This window comes from Choristoneura fumiferana, chromosome 20 (assembly GCF_025370935.1).
Source record: "Choristoneura fumiferana chromosome 20, NRCan_CFum_1, whole genome shotgun sequence".
Classification (NCBI taxonomy): Eukaryota; Metazoa; Arthropoda; class Insecta; order Lepidoptera; family Tortricidae; genus Choristoneura; species Choristoneura fumiferana.
In genome coordinates, this window is record NC_133491.1 from 2682987 (window position 1) to 2702488 (window position 19502).

At 36.6% G+C, this 19502-nt stretch overlaps 1 protein-coding gene across 1 annotated transcript; it reads right to left on the reverse strand.

Moving 5' to 3' along the window:
* Positions 1–2749: 2749 nt before the first annotated feature.
* Positions 2750–16248, reverse strand: LOC141439179 (chitinase A-like). Its single transcript, XM_074103348.1, has 2 exons — positions 16158–16248; positions 2750–4597 (listed from the first exon to the last, which is right to left on the reverse strand). Exon 2 carries the CDS (start codon positions 4540–4542, stop codon positions 2869–2871), a length of 1674 nt encoding a protein of 557 aa, XP_073959449.1. The 5' UTR covers positions 4543–4597; positions 16158–16248; the 3' UTR covers positions 2750–2868.
* Positions 16249–19502: the final 3254 nt, after the last annotated feature.

Genomic DNA, 19502 nt, shown 5'->3' on the forward strand with positions numbered 1-19502 from the left:
GCTCTAAAATACACCCATGATACGAATTTAGTGTCTGCAATTGGCTTTGTTTTTTTTTTTTTAAAAACAAGGTTTTCTCAAACATGCTCGGAAATGTATGCGTTAATTGACATGGAGACATGAAGTTTCTCATTTATGGCTCCCTACCACCTCCCTACATTCTTGGCCTAGGCCATGAAGTATGTATGAAAATCCATTATTTGCTTACTAACATTAAACTGACAAAGGAAAAATTACGAAGAGCCAACCACCACTACTCTGTAAGCATTTGCGATACTGCGATGCGATGCAAAGCGATGCGATGCGATGCGATGCGATGCGATGCGATGGACGGGCGTGCTAGGGCGGGTTCGGACGGACGGACGGATGGATGGATGGATGGATGGATGAAATATTTCCTCACATTGTTTGAGAATAGCACTATACAAACCTCGGCCAGAACAGGGATTGCTGGACTCGTTTTATCCGGCCTCGTCTACGACTCGGCCGTCTACCCCGAACTCGTCCGTCAATCCCTTACTTCATGGCCTCTGCAGTAATGTACTATTACTTTTATATATTTTTTTTATAAAAAAGACGAATTTAAGACACCCACATATTTGAAGGATTTTGGTTTTAGTCGCGTTTTTAATTTTTTACCCTATTTAGAAGTACCTAACCGGAATTATAGCTAACCATAGTTGCCATGGCGTAAAAAACTACGTTTTTGGTTGCCCATCACAATTATTTAAAAAGCGCAGTGTCTTCTGTCACCTGGCAGTGTTAGAATTAGGCGGTTTAGTTATATAACGTTTATTTACGATGAAAGTCAAACAAAGGTCAAACGTTATTTTGCAAATATACACACGATGAATTAGTGCTTTTTTACAAAAATGTTATAAAATTATTTAATAAACCTCGAAATGGTTTTGAAATTAGACCACATTGTAAAAAATTGATCAATGCCAATTTAGCTTTATTCGTTGTAATTCAATGATTATAAAATCATATTAAATGATATTGTAAGCGGGTTTTTTTTAAATTAGAATAATTTTGTGAATATTTTGCAATATCTGAAATTAATTATTTATTTATTTATTTATTTTAGGGGTACTTTCAGCACAATAACACTTAATAGTAGTATAAACATATAACAGGTGGCTATTAACAAGTTCCCACTAGTAGAAACATTATACAATAAAAAATCGCAAAATATAGGTAACAAAAAAATAAAGGTAATAGGTAGTTAGATTAGCTAATATTCGCATTTACCAGTTAATTTTTTTTTTTTAATAAAACAAAGGAAGTGTCATTCATTCTCATTTGCCATCAGGTATTTGTTAAAGAATGAGTTATTTAGTTTAGTTTTTAAGCTAGAAATACTGCTATTGAAAAGGTCAAGATCAAGCTCAGTATCCAGAATGTTAAATAATGGCAAATATGCGTTCCGGGGCAATGAATGTCTGTGTTTTGAGACAGTTTTGTCTTTCGGAAACCTTTGTCCTCCCTTTTTTCCGAACAAAACGGGGACTATGCAACACTGTGGCATGCTCGATATTTTTATGGTACGGTTTTAAGGTGTATTAAATATGATTTTAATCTAAACTTTGTTTTCACGCCCGTAATAACAGACTTTGAAAGCCATGCTTAAAAACCTCACGCAACAGTGCGCCATCTAGTGAGACAAAAAACGATAGCCCTCATTGTGGTCACCTTGTGGGCAATGAAGATCAGACACAAATCTCCCAAAAAGTGCATTCCGCGTCAGCCCCTAAACCACATGAGGTAGGTACCTATCTATACCACATGACATTTACGCCGAATTCGTTGCTGATTAAGCAATTAATTCCTGCGTCATCAGTATCGTCTAGCTCAACACCTTGGCTTAATGTATGTATGTGTGTAAATACTTTATTGTACTTAAAACACAAAAATAATACAAAAAGAAAACAACAAAGCAAAAAGAGTACAAAGGCGAACTTATCCCTAAAAGGGATCATTTCAAGCTAACCTAAACTGGAAAGGAAAACTCAAAGATACGCGAACAGTAATTTATGCACAGTGAGAAGAAAGGAATATTTTAACATAATAATATAAATAAATACACTAAACAATACACGGAATAAACAATACTTACATAAATCATCAGAACCCATGTCTGTCTGGTATCGTTTTATACCTGAAAACTTTCCTCTTTACTCTCTCAGGCCTCTTCTTTGGAAATTCATACTTTTGTCCTCGGTTTTCAGAAGTTTTATTTTTCTTTTCAATTTCTCTTATAAAATTCAATAACGGGCAATGAGGGTCACCCGATTCTCATTACCCGCAAGTACTTTAGGTAAAAAAATACATTATATATGTATAATATTTATTAGCACACGTGATTTATTTATGATTGAAATCGTTACACTGAATATACGAATAAAAGCGTACAAAAGTCGCATTTAAGTATATATTAATTTATTTCTTGTGTACTTGGGTTTTTTAGCGTTTTTTATACTCATTTCGTAAAGAAAAATATTGGTTCACGCTAAACTAACAGAAACAGCGATTGAGTGCCGATTTGAACGTGTTTTTCCACGTAATTTGCTTGTACAATTTACTTGTATGAATTTTTTAACAGCTTCACAGCTGCTAAATAAACTAAAACCCATTTTTACCAAGCAACCTTTCTCCTCTAAGTTTACTTTAAAATTAAACCAACAATTTCAAGTTTCAAAACAATTAGCGCTTTGTGCAGGTAAAAGGGAAATTAATTAAAACACACACAAACATTTCAGCATTTATGTTTCATTTTCCAGTCTAGAAACGCTAAAATATAAATTACAGTCAGTTGCTTACGCGATAAACTTATCTACTTATAGCTAAATCACATACAGTTTTGGAAATTCACGCAGCACTGTTCCCGAGGCCCATGTTCATTGCGTTTAATAGATCGCCGTTGTCAGCATCGATTTCCCATGCGAAAAGCCCTCCTAGTTTGTTGGCTCGCACGTATTTACCTTTAGCGATGACCGACCTCGCATCATCATAAGTAATGAGGTCCCCTGTCGCCGGTCTGAACACATATGGCGCCTGCGCTACGTTATCATAAGTATATTCCCATTGGCCAGCGGCAATACCGTTGGCAATCTCTCTGTAGTCAACCACTCCGTCTTGCCATGAGCCTTTGACTGGACCAGTAGCGTTACCAGTGAAAGGATTCTTCGGGTCCTCGTAGCCGTGGACACCGGTCCAACCTCGTCCGTACATGGCAACACCAACGACAATCTTCTTTGGGTTCACGCCTTGAGCTAGCAAGAATTTCGTGCCGAAGTCAGTCGTGTAGGTCTCCTTCGGCCTCCATGCTGGTGCGTAAAGTGGCGTCTGGTGTCCCAGTGTGTCGTTGGACCAGGCTCCCTTGAAATCGTAGCTCATGAGGAAGATGTGGTCCATGTACTTCTGGGCTTCACTGTAGTCTACAACTTGGATTTTGTCCCACCCTGCGCTGATAGCCGATGTTAATTCGTATTTCTTGCCAGTCTCAGCAGACAGTTCATTAAGCATGGTGCGTAATTCCTTCATAAGAGTGACGTAAACCGCGCCGTCTTTAGGGCCTCCAAGGCGAGGGTTTGCTCCCTTGCCTCCAGGGAACTCCCAATCAATGTCCACACCATCAAAGAACTTCCAGGTCTGGAGGAAGTCTTTCACTGAAGCGACAAATCGGTCGCGCTTGACTTTGTCGTCGAAGAAGAAGAACGGATCAGCGAGAGTCCACCCTCCGATAGAAGGTAGGATTTTCAGATCTGGTCTCGCTTGCTTAAGCGACATCAGTTGACCAAAGTTACCTTTGTAAGGCTCGTTCCAGGAAGAAAGTCCTTTCTGCGGCTTTTGTAGAGCAGCCCAAGGATCATGGATGGACACTTTGAAGTCTTCGCGACCGCTGCAAGACCTCTGAAGCGCCTGGAAACTTCCCTCAATCTCCTTCAAACTGTCGTTGATGCCATCGCCACCGCAGATCGGAATGAAACCATATAATAGATGGCTTAGATTAGGCACTGGCACGCGGTCTACAGGGAACTTCCTTGGGTACACTCCCCACTCGACAAAATACGCGCCAACGACTTTACCAGAAGTCTGCTTGAATGGCTTGTTCTTTTCTCCTATGTTGTATTCTAGTGGCGGTAAATGGCTACCATCGGTATCGGCGACTACAATTTCTGTGGGATCACTAGAGCTGCATCCATCAGCGTTACATAGTTCGACAACCATCTGGTAGCGGCCTCCCTTCTTGACTTTAAAGTTGGCTGCGCCTGACGCACCAGCCGGCCCGGACCAGAACTCCTTCCCATTCAGAAGGACTTTCGCGCTGTTGGCCGCATCTCCGGACCAGCTGTTCCACGTGACTGCGACATCAGCGGCATCCTTTCGTTTCACGAGCTGGTTGTAGGCGGTGGCTGCTTGGTTGACTTCGACGATGGCGAAGGTACGTTCTCCCCAGCCGAGGGAGGGCTTGCCGGGAGGCGCGGCTTGCGATAGCGCCAGCAACCCCGCGGCGAGTAAGGCGACCGTCGAGTACCCCATACCGGACCAAAAGTTCAACGAACGAACTTCGTTAAGAGCCGACTCGAAACTGAACCTGCATATTGGATGAATCTTTTTATATACTCCGATAATAGTAGGCCAACCGCTAGTACGAGAGCCTGTATCAACATACTGTGGGGTGATTTTAGATACGCAATAAATATCATTAGCACAGTTTCGTGTCCCGGTTAAGTTTTGAGAGCGGTCAAGGTGACAAAAAATGGTTTTATTGTTCTTTTTTTTATTGATGATTTGTTTTGATTTTTCCTTCTAGGCTAATGGGCATGTGTTACTAACAAATCAATTATCTCTGACTCTTTATCTTTTCGAGTTGTTGTTCATGGAAATGAACCGCGCTTGTTTTGCTAAGGAACTTTTCCATATACGAATAAATTTAAAATTATGCCCACACACCAAACATGTCAAGGTCTTATAATCAAGAATATGAACTGCCTCTTTAGCCAAGAACAAATATTACACAGTAAAAAAAATAATAACATTAATGCTATTTCCCTAGTATCCTCGTCCTAGAATTAAAATTCATATCGTTTAGAATAGGGATAGCTATACAAAGAGGTAATGCGGCCTGCGTTCTGAGGTCCATACCAGTCACGTCTCTTGACGACGTGTTTGCAAATACTTATCAATAGGAAGGTTTTTTGTTTTATTTGACAATGGGATAATTTTGTTTGTATTTTTTATTGTAAGGATGTACATGTATTGTAATTATTGTAATTAAAAGTGTTTTATATATTTTTTCTATACATTATAGTCACTAATATGACATTTTATCGTTTAAATAAAACTGAAAACTAAAACAACTGTTCAAAAAGCACATACAAAAATCTAACTTACATTTAGTGGCGTACCAAAACAAAACCAAACTTTATATCTAATCTAACTATCTCTGATAAAAGAAATACGCAAAACTAACAAATTGAATGCTCAATATTAATTTGAAACGTTTGCATTTGAAATCACTTTGCTTTTGAAGTATATCCAGTTATAATTTTCATGATTTTACAAACATGAGATTACAAGTTTTTTTTTTATTTCCATCGGGTGGACACCCACCTACTGGAAAAGGCGACCTGGTAGACCTAGTGGCGGGATGAGCTGGACTACTTCTTGAAGAACTGGCCCTTGTATGCAGGGGCAGAGGGCAGTGGAAGTATCGAGGGGGAGGCCTTTGCTGAGCACTGGGACAGAATATGCTAATAATAATTATAAGGGCATTTCTCCACTAATTGGAAAATCGTTGACCTTGGCTTCTTTTGGAAAAAAGTGTTGAGATAAATGTCAAAGAAAAATGTTTGTCAAAAATAAAACTAAGTACCTATTTAATTTGGTACAATTTTTCAAAAACCCAAAAAACAGTCCCCTGACATGTCCTCAACCCAGAATTTAATTGATAAGATTGACATTTTTGCATACATTTATATTATAAGTCTACACAACACTGATGTTATAGTGCAAAATAATTTTTACAGTTCAATTCACCATAATTTGAAGAGAAAGTTGGCAGGGGACTGTTCAAATTTTCCAATTAGTGGAAAAATACCCATAAACATCTCATTTCAGCTCATACACGTCCCAGTGTTGGGCAATGCCTCCTCTCAGAGTGGGGGGGGGGGGGGGTTTAGCTGTCTCATGCGGGTCTTTGTGGGACGGACACGCAAAAAAATGTTCTGAAACTTATCGTGTGTGGTATCTAAATAAAGGGCTTACTAAGCCGATTCTAAAAATATGGCACATCATTATATTTCAGTCACTTGTTTTAAATTAAAATAACAATAATTTTCAAAACATACCAAGTTTGGGCGCCTCCAGATATTATACGGTTGAATCATTATTTGTAAAATATACCTAAAATGATATGTAATAGCTTCATATCCAACCACAAGAAAGTAATTTTGGTAATATTTGTATGCTAGTACTTCAACTTTAGTGTTTCTAACCTCAGAGTCTATTTTATATTTGGGTGACACGGTAATGTAAAGACCATTTAACTATTATAAGGTTTAAAATTGAGTCATGTAAAGTGGTCTATCAATTTTTGAACAAATTCCTATCAAATGAACATGTCGCTAAAGTCGATCTTTCAAAGTGACAGAACCCGTCTATTGGCATTATTGTTTTATGACATGCAAACGATTATCACCTTTAGGGTGGTAGACCACATATTTGGCTGATATACCCGGGTGGAACTTTGTACTACTAATGTCATGTTGACATCCCATGCTTTTGTGAAGTAAGTCATAGTGAGATTGATTATTAAAAGGTTCAGGCCTGGTACATGAGTCATTTTGTTCGACCGTACCTACCGTAGGTACTAATAAAGTGCGAAAGTGAATTTGTTTGTATGTTCCACTTTCACAGCTTAACTGCTCAACCTATTTACATGAAATTTTGCCCACGTGCAGCATGTAGGTATTGTCAAGATAAACATTGTCCGTATGCACCTCTATATAGGGTTCCAAAGCTAACGTGATAAAACAGAAACTATAGCTTCCTCCTGTCTATTTGTCTGTTTGTGTGTCTGTTCGAATGTATCGAAAATTACGAGTGGGTATGTGTGGGCTATATTTGAAATAAGGCGGATTTTCGTAAACTGCATGTTTAAAATAAGCCATGGAAGAACTCGTAGAAAAAAGGGAAAAAGGGGCACCAAACAGATTGATAAAAATATGAATTATTACAATTAAGAATAAAATTAATCCCTCCTTTTTTTGCCGGACTCCATTTTGAAATATTCCGACAGTTTTAAAGAATCGCATTTTATAAAAACCGTCCAGCGGTTTAAGCTACAGAAAGAAACAAAGAAATATTACATTGCAGTTATACATACTTGGAGCAGCCGCAGGGTCTCATATTCTATCTCCATAACAAATTTCATCTAAATCGGTTCAGTAGTTTCAGTGGAAAGAGGTAACAAACAGACAGAGTTACTTTCTCGTTGATAATATTATCTAGTAAGTAGGTAAGTATAGGGGATTTATTGGTGCGATTAATGCAAAGTGAGTCAAGTAACAAGAATCTTTTAAATAGAAAGATCTCATTAAGGTTAGTCCATCAGTTTAGGTTACTTAGGCTTTAAGGACAGACAGACAAACCAAAACAAACGAAAACTATCCAACATTTTAGTAACAAGCAACTAATGTATTCCATATCACGCGCCACCATGATGGAAGAGCCACCATTTTACCAAAAACACATTTCACAAAATGGCGCCCGTAATTATTTAAACGCTAAAAACCCGAAGACTCCGATCGGAGCCGTAGCTTCATACCGAATCTAACCACAGGCCATTTGGTATTATTAGAGCGATTTTGGATAGGTACTAATATTCTAAAGCATTTTATCTAGTGAAAGCTGAATGAGGTAGAAATTTAGTAATTAATCGGATGCATCCATACAATAAAAAAATGCATTCATAAAAAAATATTATAAATGCGAAAGTGTGTGTTTGTATGTTTGTGTGTTTATATGTTTGTCCGTCTTTCACGTCGAAACGGAGCGACGGATCGACGTGATTTTTAGCATAGAGATTGTTTATGGGCCAGAGAGTGACATAGGCTACTTTTTATCCAGGAAAAATGCACAGTTCCCGTGGGAACAGCGCGCGATAACGAATTCCACGCGGGTGATGCCGCGGGCAAAAGCTAGTGTAATTATAAAAAGCCGTGGTGGCCTAGAGGTTGATCTACCTATAGCCTCTCAAGCAGAGGATCGTGGGTTCAAACCCGGGCTCGCTTCTCTTAGTTTTTCTCAATTCACTTGTGAAATTACATTCGAAATTTACCACGAGCTTTACAGTGAAGGAAAACATTATGAGGAAACCTGTGCCAATTTGCGAAGCAATTTAATGAAAGAAAGAAAGAAAATACATTTATTTAACGTCATAAAAACATCACAATTAATAATGGTGTGTGTGAAGTTCCCAATCCGCAATGGGCCCGCGTGAGAGTTATGGCCCAAGCCCTCTCATGCTGAGAGGAGGCCTTATGTCCGACAGTGGGACGTATATAGGCTGGCGTGATATATAAACGTCATAAAATAATAATCTTGTTGCATGAGTGTGTTCGAAAAAATGTACCTTCACACGCGGGCCCGATACGCACCACTGAGTTTCCACTGAATTTGTGCAGGTTTCCTCACGATGTTTTCCTTCACCGTAAAGCTCATGGTAAATTTCAAATGTTATTTTGCTCGTAAATCTCGAAAAATTTCAGGTGCGAGCCAAAGCTAAATTATTATTTACATATTGGGTATGTGAAATACTAATTTTTGTTTACTATTATTTTCGCGTCTGAGTCCAGATCGCGCTTGGCCACTTTTTTTTAAATTCTAAATGTCACCTCTTAATTTATGGCATACAATAAAACGCTTCGTTTTGTCTTGCGATTAAATATTATTCATTGAAAACGAAAAAACTTTCTTTATTTAAATTGATTCCACCAAAATGCAGATCCAAGTAAACCAGGGCACTATCTATAACAAATTATAATATATGTAAATGCGAACTTGATTTCTGTTTGTGGGTCATTGAACTTGTTATGTAACCACCCGAACCTTTGTTTACATTTCGTCCGCATGTTTTGACAAGTTTTTGTTTATTTTTTTTACAAGGTTTTATTAAACTAGTAATGTTAGCATGAACACACATTGTCTTCAAATACCTAAGGGTAGGTACTATTACACATGCTAGTTACTAGCACGAAAGCATGCTACTATTGAGCAAATGCTACCTACTAGCATAGGATAAGGGCTATTTACTAAGCATCCTTCTTTAGTGGCATTGCAGATCTATATAGCATGCTTATTATCATGCTAGTAACGAGCATCTGTAACAGTAACCTTGATGCAAGAATTTCACCTACTTCTACTAAAATGACTTAAATACAATAAAATGAACAAAAAAATGAGTTTTATGAAAAAAATATCAATTTTTGTCGATATCCGTAACCATGTCAAAGTAAATGGATTTTCGCAAACAATGCAAGCAAGGTATAACAATTAACTAAAGAAAAGCTTGTAAAAATATACAAGGTGTTAATTAAATAACTGAAAACCAAAAAGTAGTTGCTTAGAATCGAGAGTAAAATCGATTACACTATGCTTTAAATAAGGTTGTGTTTGTGTTCTTAAATCCCTTTTTTACAGTGCCCAGCCTAAAAGTTTTAATGCAACATACACCAATTAAATATTCCGTTTGCTGCCGTTTTGCTGTCAGTTTGATTTTCTTCTAAAAACGTCGAAACGCAACTGGCAAATACAAATTATGAATGTACCTAAAGTTTAGAAATTAAGTACAATTACTGACTTAGCAAAACACACAATGAATATATAAACACACACAAACATCACACGTGTATTCCCAAATGGGATAGACAGAGCACACGAAACGTTACCGCTTCGGAGCCACTTTTAGCAATTTTAGGTTTTAAGTTTGACAAAAAAAGACAATAGTGATAGGTTGCCAGCCTGTCGCCTACGGTATACCTTAACCTAGGTATATCCTTTGTCGCCTCTTACGACATCTACGGAAGAAATGGAGAGAAATTCTAACCCGACACCACACTGGGAAACAATGAATACATATCTATATATGAATCTAAGTGTGTTTATATTATAAGTTTTTCTACTCATTTGTGGTGTGCAATAAAGAATATTTGTATTGTATTGTATTGCATTATATATATTTTTTAATATTGGAGGTATTCAATAATAAAAGCAATCAATGAGGGCTATCGTTTTTGTCTCACTAGATGGCGCACTGTTGCGTGAGGTTTTTAAGTGTGGCTTTCAGAGTCTGTTATTACGGGCGTGAAAACAAAGTTTAGATTAAAATCATATTTAATACACCTTAAAACCGTACCATAAAAATATCCAGCAGCCAAAGTGTTGCTTAGTCCCGTTTTGTTCGGAAAAAAGGGAGGACAAAAGTTTCCGAAAGACAAAACTGTCTCAAAACACAGACATTCATTGCCCCGTAACGCATAATTGCCATAATTAATTTCAAGTTATGCCAAATATACACAAAAAAAAATCTTATTATAAATAAACCCGCGTAGCTCAACCAAAAACTATGAGATTTGACATTTCGGAGACCTCACGCTACACTAGCGCCTCTAGCGGCGAATTCATTCGCGATAGCCCTCATTGATTTAAAATTTTAAAAAAAATGAAATGTCTGAGGTATTCACCTTGTAAGTATAGAGAACATACAAAACAAAAATATTATATCTAGAAAAATCATACAATACTGTCTATACATTCTAACAGTATTTTCTTCGCTAAATGTTTAAGAACTTGCTTTCAATAATGTCATTAAGAAACAAAAGCTCGCGTTTCCAAAAACAATGTCACAGCCACGGCCGGCAGTGAGAATGAGAGTTCAATTAAGAACCAAACTTGTGAGTGTGGTTAATTGTATTTGTTATTTGAAGGGTTCCGCGAAATAGCGTACTGAAAATTATTTAAGAAATGAGGGTTTCAATTTCATTTACATGTTTGTATTTTTTTATGTTTGTTACCTCAGAACTCTGTCATTCTTAACTGATTTGTCTTTAATTTGTTTGGACATAATTTCCGCTGCATGGTGTTATTTAACTTTAAAGATAAAATATCACCTTTTTTATCATTTTTCTTAGGAGAGGTCCTCTGCTAACACTGTATATTCACAGATAGGTACCTTACAATTTGTACAGAACCGCGCGCGAGACCGACTCACATTTTTAACCGTTTTATTTTTCTCTTTAAAAGCAGTCATATGTATTTTAATAGAGTTCAGTCAAAATATCCGCCTGCATTGCTTTTAAATTATCGCACTTCGTTTTTAGAAATTTGGATAATCCTACCACGCAACAAAGTAACGCGCAAAGCCGGTAACTAGCAATACATTCTTCGCTAAATCCGATCGAATCCTGTAAAATACGGATCTCTAAACACTAAAGTATCTGGGTTGTTGGCTTTTTGCACATTTGCATACAATACTCGCGCCCGCGGCGCGCCATTCAAAAGGTCCTATGTGCTCTAGCCGCCTGCGCACATGCGCCCTTCTGATTGCGCATGAGTTTTTTCGTGTCAACGACCTCGCATTCAGGTTGTATATCCAAGTGCAAGGATATAAGGCGCGTGCATGGTGAAGTTGGGCCATAAAATATGTTTTTAAATTATATCAATCCATAGTAGTGGTCTTTAAATTCCTTCCTTCCTTATTATAAATGCGAAAGTACCTGTGTCTGTCCGTTATCTCTTCACGCTTAAACTGCTGAACCTATTGAGATTACATTTGGTATGGAGATAGTTTGACACTCCGAGAAGGATAGCTTTTATCCGGGAGAATTGCGAAGTTACCGGGATAGCGATAAAAGATTACTTTGCAGACAAAGTCGGGGCAGCAGCTAGTAATATTATAAATAGCGAAAATAACTCTGTCGTTACGCACGCTTAAATTACTTTACGTATTTAAATTAAATTAGATCAAATCAAAGTAATTTATTTTCGGAGATCCAAGTATTGTTTAGTGTATAAATACAATATTCTTATGAGACTATGGTAGTAGTAAGCAGATTCGGGATATTTTTTATCCCGAAAAATTGCCAAGTCCCCGCTGGATAGAAGAATACTTTGCAGACGGAGTCTCGGGCGTGAGCTAGTAGAAATTATTATATTAATGTATGGATGGATGTTCCTCTCATGGAAACGAAAAGTTTCTTTTCTACTCAAAAGTATGATGCGCGAAAATGAGTTTTCTGTTTGTTTAGTAAAATTTCGTTCGTAAGTTTAGTATGCTAACACATAACGAAGTTTCCATATCGAAGTTAACAAGTATAATATACAGGATTAAATTTTGAACCTAGTACATACATTAATGTTTCCTGTTCAGTTAATGCTGGACAATTGGGTAGTTTCTTAGGTAAAAATATCTGTTTAGTTCGTCAGTTAGAATATTGGACAAATATTTTTACAAGCTTTTTATGGAATGGTGGAATCTTGTAAGTTAAATTTGATCCACTTTCAGTAGTCGGATTGTCTTGAAATTTGGCGTACTAATGTAAGTTGCGTGACAATACAATAATCTGGTGTGCATTCTGGTAGACCGGCCAGGATCGTCTCCGCAGAAGGGAACTCTTCAACGGTTAACTGCATTGACTTGAAATTTGGTGTGCAAATGTAGTTTGGGTGACAATGCAAGTACAGTCAACAAAAAGTAGTTTGCAAAAAAATATTGTAAGTATTAAAAATGTCATTTTTACCAAAAAACTTATTTCTTAGGTCAATCAAAACAAAAAATTACAAATATGAAACGCGTCAAAGTTAAGTAGGTAAGTTTAAGGGCAGTAGCAAACCATTTCGTATGTAAAATTATAACTCCTTTTCCATCCATTTTTAATTCTCCTATTTTATTTTGTATTCCACTCCATATATAATGTAATATTATATCCGTTTGCGAAGATCCCCTTCGCCGGTATTTGGCATTGACGCCTTAAATGCTATGCCTTATTTATTGTGAACGATTGTTCCTGCCCTCTGCTCTAATGTAACATTTAAATACGTCGATGCATAATAGCACATTATTGTTAGTGTTTAAAGTATAATTTTGGTTGCGTTTACCTTTGACTTAAAACTTTGTAAGATCATCTGTAGAATACTAGTTGATAATTGGGACATCTTCCTTTTGTTATTGTTCCTCGATATATACCAACTTTTAGAAACTATATATAGTAGTCTACCGCTAAGAAGTCAAACCTGACATTTGTCGTCCTGGTACTTAATACGTCAATGTTTTTTTTTGTCGTATTCAGTAGGTATGGGAGTGACATGTGCCAGGATTGATTTCTTAACGGCGGACTACAGGTTATACACTTTGCCCTATTGCCTCTTTATCCCGTGGGAATTCCAAAAATCTATAATATCCATGTTTCGTTCTAACTACTTACTTCATAACATAACCCATTTGCGAGTTCGCTTGTTACTCTCAAAAAATTAGTCAGGCAACATTTTGTATAGTGTTTTTGTCAACATTTATCTTTCACTGAACCTAGTTTTGTTGATTTTTAATTTATTTTAGTACTCACATAAGTTTTAAATAACTTTTAGTACCTATGAATATTTATGAACCTCGAGGTCTTTATATTGTTTTTGGTTTATCTGTATACTCATTAATATACGACTGTATGTGTTCTTAAAATAATAAAATAAAATAAAACATAAAGATCGATCTCAAGACAATTTTCGGCTTTTTTTAGGTATTTATAATAATTATATTAATGTCTATTATGAGCACAGTTAGTCAATTTGGTACCTATACAAGGTGTTAATTAAATAACTAAAAACCTAAGACACCCCAAAAATATTTTTTCACTTTTAGCAAGGTGATTGAATTAATTTTTTGAATATATTCTTTATTTTAAAAGATATTGGTGTGTTTTGCTAAGTCAGTAATTCTACTTCATTTCTAACTGTAGAGTTTATGTACTGGTTGTTTTTTTTTTTTTTTAAATATGGCTCTCTCCATTGGAGGACAATTTTGCCAGTGTCTAGTTGTTTTTGATTTGCCGTTGTACGGTAAAAAAAAATCTAGAAAACGAAATATGAGAGGTGATGGTGGATGAACGATGACCGTTTATGTACTTACTCGTATGGTTTGGATTTGTCAGTTGCGTCTGACGTTTTAGAAGAAAATCACACAGTGACAGCAAACCGGTTAGTTATTAAATTATCTAAATAGTATGCAACCTCGCTAAATTATTTAATTGGCGCCTGTTGCAGTCGTAACTTTTAGACTGGCACAGTAAAAAAGGGATTTAAAAACACAAACACAACCTAATTTAAAACACAATATAATCGATTCTACTCTCGATTCTGAGACAACTACTTTCTAGTATTTAATTAACACCTTTTATAGGCCACCATAGGACTTAGAAAATGATTTAGAGAGAAAGGGAGAGAAAGATTTATTTACTCACACAGAAACACATTTGAAAAACTAATGTTTCATGGTTTGTCATTCGACAAGTCGTATGGCGTGTTACAGAAAAATGAAAGTATTTACTAAGATAAGGTTCTATAGTGACTGGATTCAAATTGACTGGACAAATATTTAGTTAAACGTCACGCACACCATTTTATGGCTTCTGAAGTACAAAAAACAATAATCCCACGATGTTTTCCTTTACCTTCAAGCTCATGGGAAATTTCAAATGTTTCGTAAGCATATTGCGGAAAGCGACTTTTTAAATAAAAAAATCACTTCGTCGTGCATAGGCCTTTACAAAATGAAGTCCAATGCATCATCAGTATCGCATATGGGGCATTATAACGGCGCAGACATTGAAATGTCAACCATCTGTCACCGTAGCATCCAAAATAACTGCCCAATATAGCTCAGTTTCGACGGTATTGTTACAATGTTAAAAGTTATTGGCATAGACATCCTGTACTTATAGTCTAATTTATAGCTATAGTTGATGGCAAACGAGCAAGTGGGTCTCCTGATGGTAAGAGATCACCACCGCCCATAAACATCTGCAACAACAGGGGTATTGCAGACGCGTTGCCAACCTAGAGGCCTAAGATGGGATACCTCACGTGCCAGTAGTTTCACCGGGTGTCTTACTCTCCACGCCGAAACACAACAGTGCAAGCACTGCTGCTTCACGGCAGGATTAGCGAGCAAGATGGTGGTAGCAATCCGGGCGGACCTTGCACAAGGACCTACCACCTGCAATAGTTAAAAGCTTTTATATTTGCTAGTTTGTCGGGTCATTTCTTGCGAGTTCTTTTGACCCACATTCAGTGGCTGGATTGACTTGAAATTTGGCATACTTATATAAGTTCGATGACAATACATAGGTAGTCAAATTCTGATGGTCCAACCTCGATCGTCTCTGTAGGACAAACCTCCACAAAAGTTAATGGCATATCCATATTTTTGAGTAAAAATTAAAATAAATTGCGCGTAGCAAAAAAGTTGAAACATGTCAAGAGCAAATACTAAGAAATTAATAAGTTTCTTATTAAAATTCACCTAGAAACCTTATTCTCCTTCTAACATCTTAGTTCATTAGGAAATCACTTCACATTTCTTAATTAGGTTTTACGTTTAAGATAAAATTTCGGGGTTAATTTAAGGTATATCAGCTGTGTTCGACTTACGAAAAAAGACCTAAACAATTTTCGCCCTTATCACCTTGACACAAGACTCAAACTCAAACGGGATGCACCACAGGCTCCGTGCTCTCGATTTCCGAAGGGACAGTAACGGTAAAGCGTAACGGTTAAACAATAAAGTTCCAAATTTAAATTTCGATTCGTTCGAAATTCGAATTGTGTGACGTGAAATCGGAATAGGTATTGGCATTTTTTCAATTCAATTTCAGTTATTTGAATTTGAAACTCTATTTCTTTCAACCATAATACATTATGCCAGTTTTAAAAAGTAGTACCTTCGTGAATTCTACGCAGGATATAAGCAACACAGATATGGTATTAAATAGGTTTAAGCTACGCGCTGCGTAGTATCACTCATAAACTAAACCAAACTTAAATCACGATTTTTTTACCACTTTTTAACACTAAACACTAAAAGATTAAAAAAGAGTATTTACCACTATTTTCGCCAGTGCTTGTGCGTCTTCGCGCACTCCTTACGAACTAACGTAGCCACCACTAGCGTGGCATATAAAGTGGCAGTCCAGGAAAACTTGCATGGTATGAACAAGGGCTCTCGGTAATGCATCGCTATGCTACACACGTCTATAGCTTGAGGGGTACACGAATTGCGGAACGAAAACAATCGTTGGCTGCAAAACAATAAAGGCCTAATGAATTCACGTAGTCAACTAACTGACAAAATTGACGCGTGGTTTTTTTCGCTTGTTTGACGAATACAATAAAATTATTCATAGTCAAAAAACCACAATCGGAACTTGTCACGCTAAAACACACGAGTAATATTTACCTTGACGTTTCAACCACATTACAGTGGCCGTGGTCCAATGACCAGATGCGGGTAGTTCATGATACGAGTGCCGGTACTTTTTGTGATTAAGTGCGGGTAGTTCGAAGGACTCGCGCTGCTAGGCAGATTTGACACCCTACACTTCAGTCTACTCGTGACCACGGCCAATGTAATGTGGTTGAAACATCGAGGTACCTAAATATTACTCGTGTGTTTTAGCGCGATAAGTCCCGATTGTGGTATTTTGAATATGAATGAATACCACGAAAGTTTAAAACATTATAATTTAATTCAAAGTAAAAGTCAAAATATCTTTATTCAGTTTAGGCTAAAACAAGCACTTATGAATGTCAAAGCAATTATGACATGAGTCATGAATAACGACGAATGAATTTTCGCTTTTGCCAATAAAGTTGTAACTTCCATTTCACTTGTCACGTACTTACAGAGCCTTTTCGTCTACGTATAGTCGTTTGACATGCATGACATATTTTTAGGGTTCCTTACCTAAAAAGGAAAAAAATGCTGTATGTCTGTCAAGATTTTTTTTCTCAGGAACACCTTTATTAGAAGGTGTCAAGCTAAAATTAATATCAAATACTTCTCCTCTATATACCCTCTAAATACTCTCTCTAAGGGGTCTACTACCCCTTGAAACATTGGAAAACAGCATTCGTCTTGGTATTGTTGGTCTTCCTGAAAGCACTGCTATACAAAAGAGACGTAAAAGATCCCTTATAGTCTGCTCACAGAACAAACGTTTTGATTTTGATCCTGATTTTTGAACGACTGTTTTACTGCGAAAACAAAAGACAGAGGTTTATAAATCTAACGCTTATCGACGTTGGTTTGAATGCAATAAACATACAATTTACGAATTTTAGGATTACAGTTATTTAAAAAATTATACCTTACACTCGACCGTGACACTATGTCAGTAATAATAGATTTTGTGTATTAATTGGCTCGACAAATTTAAACCGTACAACTATGCACTAAAGTTTACGTTAACGTGTATTGACTTCACGATATACTGTAAGTACCTACGATGCAATTCAATGGTCGTGTTAAATCTACGTGTTCTTAATTCCTGTTCCACGCTTTCATGCTAAAATCATTCTTCATACTGATAATAATATATATTTTTTTAGTGTTCCGTAAACAGATGCCGTATTGTCTAAGCATTCTCCATCTCTTTCTACCTTCGTCTTATACCATGTGACAGAAAGAAATGGAAAAAACAATTTCGATTTACTTATATAGATTGCACGGTGGTGTGGAACCTTTCAAAGTCCGACTCGCGCTTGACCGGTTTTTTATTTATAGTATTATGTACGTAAAATAAACAGTTTTAAAAACCTACACCAACATTGTTATAAATCTGTGGTCGTTAAGCCAGTACTTACCTACTGTTTCACTGACATACTCTCAATTATGTATTTTATAGGTTAATCACAAACCTGATTAAACCTCCCATTAGTCGGTTTATCAAGTTACGTTGTTTTAGCCAATACTTTTATTAAAAACAAATATTTTAAGTTACAATTTGATTTAAGATGAACGCACAACGAACAAAACAAACGTTTGTGCACTTTATCACTTTGAACATTTTATAACAAACAGCTGTTTCATTGTAGCTGCGAAGAATTCGTTCGTCACGCGCCCGCGGGAAAATTTTCCGGGATAAAAATTACCTTCTGTTTTTTTCATGGTCTCAAACTATCGCCATACCAAACCCCATCACCATCGGATGATTATTTTAAGCGTGAAAGCGTGACAAACAAGTAAATCAATAATTCACAAAAACAAAAGGCCCCTTCAAACCAAATAATTAACTGAATCGGTGATTCAGTAAAATTATTATAAACAGAATGCTTGTCAAAACCAAACCGCATTACCTACATTTGACTAAAATAATGTCACATACACGCTCTTTTCTTTGACTTGTGCGACACCATTCAGTAGAGTCGATTTTCTTTTCTTACGAAGGTACAAAGAATTAAGTTAACTTTTGTTTTCAATAGTAGAACTAAAAAACGGCCAAGAGCGTGTCGTACATGCCCAGGATAGGGTTCCGTAGCCATTACGAAAAAATCAAATAATATTTTCCAAGGATTTCGTATTGTGTACTGAATCTTCCAAGTTTAGGTATATTTTATACCTTATTCAATTCTCAAGAAATCTTAGCTGCTATAATTTTCCTTGTAAATTCGATATATTTAGTACAATTCTGGTTTTTTTCGGTCGATCGAATGCAATGAAAATTTGCACTTTAAAGTTGAATATTTCGCAAACAGATCACTGAATAGAAAAATTGTTTTAGCAACCCCCCTTTTAAGAGTCCTATCTAACGATACCCCACAATATGTATAGGGTTAGTCGAGAAAAAAAATCACCCCCACTTTACGTCTATGGGAGGTCCCTTAAAAAATTTTTTTTTTCTTACTTTTTGTTATTGTTCCTCTGTTGGTGTGACTGACATGTATGTTCAAGTCAAAGTACAGCTTTCTAGTACTAACGGTCTCTGAGCTTACCCGCGGACAGACAGACGGACAGACATGGCGAATCTATAAGGGTTCCTAGTTGACTACGGAACCCTAAAAAGCCGCGGTGGCCTTGTGATTTGACCTATGGCGTCTCAAGCAGAGGATCATGGGTTCAAACCACGACTCGCATATTTTTCGAAATTCATGTGCAAAATTACATTTGAAATTTAACACGAGCTTCCTACAGGAAAACATCGTGAGGAAATATGCACAAATCTGTGAAGCAATTCAATGGTGTAAAGGACAAATCAATTAAATAAGTTGTAAGAATTGTACATATTATAATAAGGTCGAAGTAAAACTCGATAATATTGTAGGTTTTTAATTAATAATAACTGAGGATAGGTAAAAATTAGAATTATTTTCCAATTTTTTTACTTCTTTTCCTCAAAGCATTCGTTAATTTTAATAATATTTTTACATTAGATGTGTGTGTGTGTGTGTGT

What these genes read in the sequence shown, in the direction of transcription:
- LOC141439179 (XM_074103348.1), bottom strand. Translation starts at nt 4,542, where the DNA reads ATGGGGTACTCGACGGTCGCCTTACTCGCCGCGGGGTTGCTGGCGCTA.